Source organism: Paramisgurnus dabryanus, chromosome 17 (genome assembly GCF_030506205.2).
Source record: "Paramisgurnus dabryanus chromosome 17, PD_genome_1.1, whole genome shotgun sequence".
NCBI classification, from domain to species: Eukaryota; Metazoa; Chordata; class Actinopteri; order Cypriniformes; family Cobitidae; genus Paramisgurnus; species Paramisgurnus dabryanus.
In genome coordinates this window covers 28,051,243-28,058,935 of record NC_133353.1, presented here as the reverse complement: position 1 = coordinate 28,058,935, position 7,693 = coordinate 28,051,243, and the positions used below count along the sequence as shown (strand labels likewise).

The 7,693-nt window shown below is 35.8% G+C and overlaps 1 protein-coding gene across 1 annotated transcript; it reads left to right on the top strand.

Moving 5' to 3' along the window:
- The first annotated feature begins 72 nt into the window (after positions 1 to 72).
- LOC135778050 (Golgi resident protein GCP60) lies at positions 73 to 7,664 on the top strand. Its single transcript, XM_065288428.2, has 8 exons — positions 73 to 786; positions 1,085 to 1,226; positions 2,703 to 2,843; positions 2,922 to 3,080; positions 3,282 to 3,444; positions 4,285 to 4,459; positions 5,504 to 5,776; positions 6,520 to 7,664. The coding sequence occupies exons 1-8, from the start codon at positions 561 to 563 to the stop codon at positions 6,732 to 6,734; spliced, it is 1,494 nt and encodes a 497-aa protein (XP_065144500.2). The 5' UTR covers positions 73 to 560; the 3' UTR covers positions 6,735 to 7,664.
- Positions 7,665 to 7,693: the final 29 nt, after the last annotated feature.

Here is a 7,693-nt window from a genome sequence, read left to right as displayed (position 1 = left end):
CATTTGTTTTTCCTACAATCAGCTGTGTGCTTTATCAAAAAATCTATTTTTGTGTTCAACAGAGAAAAGAAATTCATACAGGTTTGTAACAACATGAGGATGAGAAAATGATGACAGAATTTCCATTTGTTCCAATGTCTCGTTTTTTAAGTTTCGTTTCAAGCTGTTAACACACTGGTTATAAACAATATGCGCCCCTTTTGCGTATTAATGCGAATAATGCACGCATTTTTCTTTTTAGAATGATTTATTAATACGTATTATTCATACGATCGCTCTTCTGTCTTTATTTGCCTTGCTGCCGCGGTGGCTAAGCACCAGGTACTTCCTGCTCCTGTCGAAAAGAAAGGTGTTTCTGTGCGCTACGTGGCCACCTGTGAGAGTAGGTGTGTTTGATGGCGCTGCGCAGAACGATACGACTATGACATCAGAGTACCGCGAGAGCACATCTTTCGAATCATTCTCGCGGTACTTTGAAGTCATAGGCCGGTCGGTCTGCGTAGCGCCGCATAAAGTCAAACATACCTACTAGCGACAGTGGCGGTACTGACAGATTCGCGATGGCTGCTGAAGTACAGCAGGTGTTTGACAAAAATGTCAGCGCGATCGACAAGACGGAGAGCGTGCTGGAAAACCAAACCGACACGGAGAGTCACGAGCTCCACTCTGACGAAGATTGTAAGTCGTGTGAGAAAGATGAGGAAACACAGAAGTCCTGGATTACAGAGAACAACTGGGGCTTTACTTTAGAGGAGCTCTTCGGGATCGCGCTGAAGTTCTTTAAAGGTACAGAACTATGATATCAAAACATAATACAGCAGTAAAAGTTACATTTCCTTTCAGTTTCCCTTTCCAGTTTGTTCTCTGTACATTACAAATTTAATCAGAACTTGTTTTCATGCCTATTTCCTTAATGTCTTCCCTTCAGTCACTGTGTCTGCTACCACCCATTTAGGGATTTAGGAAAATTACATTCATTCCGGTTATGTGAAGACATAAGCGACAACTTTTACAGACTTTCCAACACTGAATACATTTTCTATTATTATTAAGTAAATTACATGCATTTCATTGACTCACATAGAGATGAATGGAAAAGCCTTCAACCCAACATATGAAGAAAAGCTCCGTTTGGTTGCACTACATAAACAGATCACAATTGGACCTTTTAACCCAGACGCCTGTCCAGAAATTGGGTTCTTTGATGTATTGGGAAATGACAGAAGGTAACTTACTGTATAAATGATCTTGATGAAAAGCTTTAAAAAACGAATTAATGTACATACCACCATATTATGCATGTAATAACTGTTTAAGAACACATTAGTTCAATAAATTATAACATATTAGTACCAATATCATTGATCATGACTGCACCATGGTATATATGTATATATATACCATATATCCACTAAATGATTATATTTAAAGGGGCCATGGCATACAAATCTGACTTTTTCCATGTTTAAGTGCTATGATTGGGTCCCCAGTGCTTCTATCAACCTAGAAAATGTGAAAAAGATTAACCCAGTAACTTAGTTTTGGTAAACCATTCTCTACAAGCACATGAAAAAATAGGTAGTTGAAATTTGGCTCTCCTTATGATGTCATAAGGAGCTCTTATTATAGTAATACCGCCCCTTAATCTGCACTATCCAACCACAGCACTGCCATTTAGTGCAGAGAAAGAGAGAGAGAAAATAATTCACAGCACAATTGAGTTTCAATTGCAACAAACCGCTCATTTGCATTTAAAAGGACACACCCAAACGGCACATTTTTGCACACACCTACAAAGTGGCAATTTTAACATACTACAATAAATAATTTATATGGTATTTTGAGCTAAAACTTCACATATGTGCACATATGGACTTATTTGACATCTTAAAAAAGTCTTGTGCCATAGCCCCTTTAACCCAACAATGGAATAAAACAACCCAGTATAGGTTAAATTACAACCTAGCGGGTTGGGTTCATGCTTTTTTTACTTTACCCAGCACTGGGTTGAAAATTACCCAGTATTTTTTGCATCAAAATACTATGATATTATCTTCTGATATAATCACTTAATTAAATAATAGTTATTAAATAAGTTATTATATATTATATTATATTATATAAATAATTATTATAAATAAGTTACAGCTACACTACTTTTTGTAGGGAAGAAGAGCAAAATATTAATTTACAGTAGTGGCCAAAAGTGATGTCCAGTAGGAAAATTTGTACAATATTTGCTTTTAGATTAAACTATCAAAATATGAGGTGTATGGCGAAAAATGGGACAAAACACCGAACTAGCTATTTATTGGACAATTTATTTAGCAAAAAGACAACTTGCAGCATATAAAATAAATTGGGTTTTAATTGAATATACTAAAAATAGAAATAGAAAAAGTTTATATCATATAATTTAATCTGTCTTTATCTGAATATTTGTTGATCTTATTTTTATTTATATAAATATTTGGTTATATTTTGTAGTTATTGTCTTGGGCTATATCTTTATAAACTTTGTTCATGTTTGTAATTTTTTGCCAAATTCTTCTCCAAATAAACTTTATAAAGTCAGCAGGACATCATTTTAGGGCCACTACTGTACTATACAGTATGCATAACAAATGGGTTTTTGCTAAACATGTAACTATACTGCAAACCATAAACATGTTTCAGTAATCCTATGTCATTGCATTTCTCAGGAAAGAATGGTTACGGCTGGGTAACATGGCCAAAGAGGACGCCATGGAGGACTTTGTGAAGCTTTTGAACTCTTGCTGCAGTCTGTTTGCTCCATATGTCACGTCACTTAAGATAGAGAAGGAGGATCAAGAGAAACGACAGTAAGCATTGTGCAATAGTACCAGAAGTTTCAAGTTTTTCAAGATTTAAATTTTTGTATTGTGTATGTGTGTGTTAAGAAAAGCAGAGGAAGAGCGTCTGAGGCTCGAGAGAGAGGAACAGGAACGACAACGGTTGGAAGAGGAGGCGCGCCGCAGGGAGGAAGAAGAGAGGAGGAAACAGGAAGCGGAGCAGATGAGGAAAGACGGGATTGAAAGGTTACAGATAGAGCACCAAAAGTGAGTGTCAGCTATCCGCCTGAACACGTGTTATGTAAATATTAGATTTGCGAGCAACAGATGACCCCAGTTGACTTTTTTGGATGTCGGTTAAGTTACACAAGTATCTGTAAAGTTTTCATGTATTTGCTATAACCATCAAATAGAAAGTATGGAAAAACTTATTTTTTATTGTTTTAACATTTGTGTATGTGTTTACAGACATCAGATCATGGCTGTTTTGAATGCACAAACGACTGTGCAGTTTCAACAGTATGCCAAACAGCAATTCCCAGACAATCCAGAACAACAGCAGATACTGATAAAACAACTACAGGAACAGCACTACCAACAATACATGCAACAGGCTCTCCGCCTGCAACAGGTACGAGTATGACCTGAAACTTACCATAAGAATTACAACAATGGGCCTGTAGCTCAACTGGTAGTGCGAGATCTTAGCAACGACAAGTGTGATTACCTTGAAAGCATTGCAAGTCATTATAGATTAAAGGTCCCGTTCTTTCTGTTTTTGAAGCTTTGATTGTGTTTACAGTGTGCAATATAACATGTGTTCATGTTTCACATGTAAAAAAACATGGTATTTTTCACAAAATTTACTTATCTGTATAGCGCTGTTTTCACTGTCCTAAAAACGTGCTGATGTCATCCTTGTTCTATGAAGTCCCTCCTTCAGAAATACGTAACGAGTTCTGATTGTGTAGTTTAGTGTGTTGTGATTCGATAGCAGCTTAGCTTGCCGTTAGCTTAGCTGGCGACTGACGTATTCCTGTGGGCGGAGTTTAGTCAAAAAACTGTTCTAGTGACGTCGTTAAAGCAGGAAGTAGAGGGCTGTAGTCCAAACCGACCGTTCACTGTAGGCTTTGAAAGGCGAATTCTGTTAAAGAAAATATATCGCATGGCAGTGAACTTTGAGCTTAATCATTTTACAGGTATTATTTATGCTATTATAGCAACATTACACACTAACTAGGGTTGAAAAAATGGGATCAGAAAGAACTTCAAAGTCATCAGTGGATGTAAAATGTCATTAATGAGGTTGATTAGATTGAAGGGAACACAATTTTTATGAATGGTGCCAATTTGTGTGTGACCCGTGTGACTATGAAAAATAAAAGTCAGCCCTATATTATCAAGATCCTGGTCTTTTTTTCTGTGTGTGATTTTAGTAGTCGGTCTTTAATCAAGACTTTTATTTGTACAGATGGCCTTGCAAAAACAGCAAAAGGACTCAGCTCAATCACCCGAGGCTTCGCCTTCTGAATTAAATGATGTGGCATCCACCTGGAATTCCAACAGCCAATCAAATTCATTAGACACTCAAGAGCATCAAGCCGACTCAAAAAACTTTCGTTTGGTAGTAGAAGGCAAACCAGGAGGTATGCTTGACTTTACTACGTAAATCTCAATCTAATCTATGAGATTAGGAGCATCAGAGTTTGATTTTACATGACCTACATGATTAAAGATATCAAGGTTATATTTTTACACAATGTTTTTTTTACATTATGTAGTACAATTTTATGTAGAAATCACTTTAGCTGGATTTTACACAGGCAGGGTCAGATTTGCTACATCGTTTTGTATTAAGATAAAAATAAATTGTCAGTGAAATACGTAAAACCAATTAAAGGAAAACGCCACCATTTTTCAATATTTTACTATGTTCTTACCTCAAGTTAGGCGAATGAATACATACTTATCTTTTTTCAATGCGTGCACTTAATCTTTGTACAGAGCTTCGTGAATGTGTTAGCATTTAGCATAGCCCCATTCATTTCTTAGGATCCAAACAGGGATGAATTTAGAAAAAAACAAACACTTCCATGTTTTCCCTATTTAAAGACTGTTACATGAATAGCAGATAATAAATGAGAAGTATATTTTATGGTGGAAGAGCACTTAGTTTGCAGCACTTCGACCTCGCAGTAATATTGACAGAAGTTTGAGCGAGAGGGGGAGTAGTCAGGAGTGATGATGTTACTGCGCGCCAAAGTCAAAGTGATGCAAACTAAGTGCTCTTCCGCTGGACAATATAGTTCTCATTTTTTATTTAATCGCTTAAAAAATCGCAACGTTTTATTTTGTGCCACCATACTTACTCGTGTAACTACTCATGTAACAGTCTTTAAATAGGGAAAACATGGAAGTGTTTAGTGGCTTCTAAATTCATCGCTGTTTGGATCCTAAGGAATGAATGGGGCTAGGCTAAATGCTAACAAAGTCACGACCCGCTGTACAAAGATTAAGTGCACGCACTGAAAAAAAGATATGTATTAATTTGTCTAAGTTGAGGTAAGAACATAGTAAAATATTGAAAAATGGTGGTGTTTTCCTTTAAAGCCTGTGTTTAATGATTAGTTCTTTTTCAACATACATAATTTTGGCTTTTGTTAAAGTGCTCACCCCTTTCATTCAAACAGAGGTATCTGTTGTGGCCCCATCTATGTGGACAAGACCTCAGATAAAGGAGTTTAAGGAAAAGGTGTTGTACGATAAGGAATCTGTGATTACGGTGGGCCGAGGAGAGGTGTTGACCGTACGGGTGCCCACTCATGAGGAGGGCTCACACCTTTTTTGGGAATTTGCCACCGATCACTACGACATTGGTTTTGGGCTGTACTTTGAGTGGAAGGATTTGACAACACCAGCAAGCGACAAAAATGAAGGGGGATCTGAGGCTGAAACTAAAAACGGTAAGAAGAAATACGGAGTTCAGATGCAAACCCCTCTAAACCCCATCTCTAAAAAAATAAAAGAGATAATATTCATCAAATACTTTCGCTTAAAGGGGACATGTCATGAAAATCTGACTTTTTCCATGTTTAAGTGCTATAATTGGTCCCCAGTGCTTCTATCAACCTATAAAATATGAAAAAGATCAACCCAGTAACTTAGTTTTGGTAAACCATTCTCTGCAAGCATGTAAAAAATAGGTCATTGAAATTTGGCTCCTTTTGTGATGTCAGAAGGGGATAATAAGGCCTCTTACTCTGCACTATCCAACCAAAGCACTGCCATTTAGTACAGAGATCAGCTGATTTGCATTTTTAAGGACACACCCAAAAACGGCACATTTTTTGCACATCTTTGTTTTTTTTAAACTATTTTAGAACTTCGCATATGTACTCTGGGGACACCAAAGATTTATTTGACATCTTAAAAAAAGTCTTGTGAAATGTCCCCTTTAAAATCTGCTTAATCCCAGCCTCATGTCATTCAGAAATACAGGTTTGTTAGCAGAATCCATTAATAAAATCTGATAAAAATGCTCATTTACAAGAAATCATGTCAGGTTTTGCGTCTGAGCGCTTTAACTAGAATTCTGCATTTCTTATTATTACTTAAACAGCAAGTATTCCTTTAACATTTGCTTGGGTATAGTTTTTCCTATACCTTCATGTATTCATTACATTTATATTATACAAATGTATTTAAGGAACAGCACAGGTTGAAGGAGAGAAAGAAAGTGAAGAATGCAGACTTCCGCTGGTTAATGAAGTGGTTCCTGTTTCTCGCCGAGACAGTCATGATGAAGTGTATGCGGGCAGTCACCAATATCCTGGTCAGGGAGTTTACCTTCTGAAATTTGACAATTCCTACTCGCTCTGGAGGCCGAAGGTCGTCTATTACAGAGTTTATTACACCAGATAAACATCACTGAGACAAACCACATCTTAAAAGACCAGGTGTTCAATTCAGATGCAAGATGTTGAGCATTTGATTGCGATAACAGTAATGTTTTTTTTTTAGTTACAGCCTGCTCAAGAAATGAATTTTTTTGGCTTGTTTACTGAGAGATCCTGCTTTGGCTTCCTAGTCCAAAACTTGAGAGTCATGATATGCACAACAAACATAATTTGTTTTTTTATATTGTGGATAAACTATTTCAATGTTTCTAATTATATTTTAATGATTGTGTTAAATCAATGAAGGAATGGTGTGTAAAAATATTAATTGATGTGGTTGATTTAGGCACTTTAAAGATTTATAAAGGAGTGGATACCATTATATATTTTTTTGTTGATTTTCTTTACTGTTGTTTGGGGTATTGGATGAATTGAAGCAATAGATAATTTTGACTTTTTATGTTAAGGTTTCATAATTGTTACTGGAACACTATAAATGTTTTTGAGTGTTGTTTTAAGGGAAAGTTCACCAAAAAATGAAAATTATGTCATTTTTTTCACTCTCATGTTGTTACAAAACTGAACATTTATTTGTTCTGATTTTTCCTACTGTGGAAGTGAATTGGGCTCATGATTAGATTGATTATAAACATTCCTCAAAATATATTTTTTCATTGTCATCAGAACAAATAAATTTATACAGGTTTGTGAAAAAATGAGAGTGAAAAAATGATGACACATTTTATTTTTATTTTTGATTGAACTATCCCTTTAACAGTTTGTTTGTACGTTTATGTATGGCTCAAAATGTGTGTTCATAAAACAAATACAGAAATAAATACTGCTGATATTTAAAGCATACTTGAAACTACACTATATGCAGCTGTTAGTGCGGACACAGGCAAAACTTTTCTAAACACCTTTCAATATATAAAAATAAAGTATATTTAATTGATTATAATGTAAATGTCCATTGTTTCTTTT

What these genes read in the sequence shown, in the direction of transcription:
- LOC135778050 (XM_065288428.2), top strand. Translation starts at nt 561, where the DNA reads ATGGCTGCTGAAGTACAGCAGGTGTTTGACAAAAATGTCAGCGCGATC. An exon ending in GTATTGGGAAATGACAGAAG is followed by an intron (nt 1,227 to 2,702) that starts GTAACTTACTGT and finishes TGCATTTCTCAG; the next exon opens with GAAAGAATGGTTACGGCTGG. An exon ending in GAGGATCAAGAGAAACGACA is followed by an intron (nt 2,844 to 2,921) that starts GTAAGCATTGTG and finishes GTGTGTGTTAAG; the next exon opens with AAAAGCAGAGGAAGAGCGTC.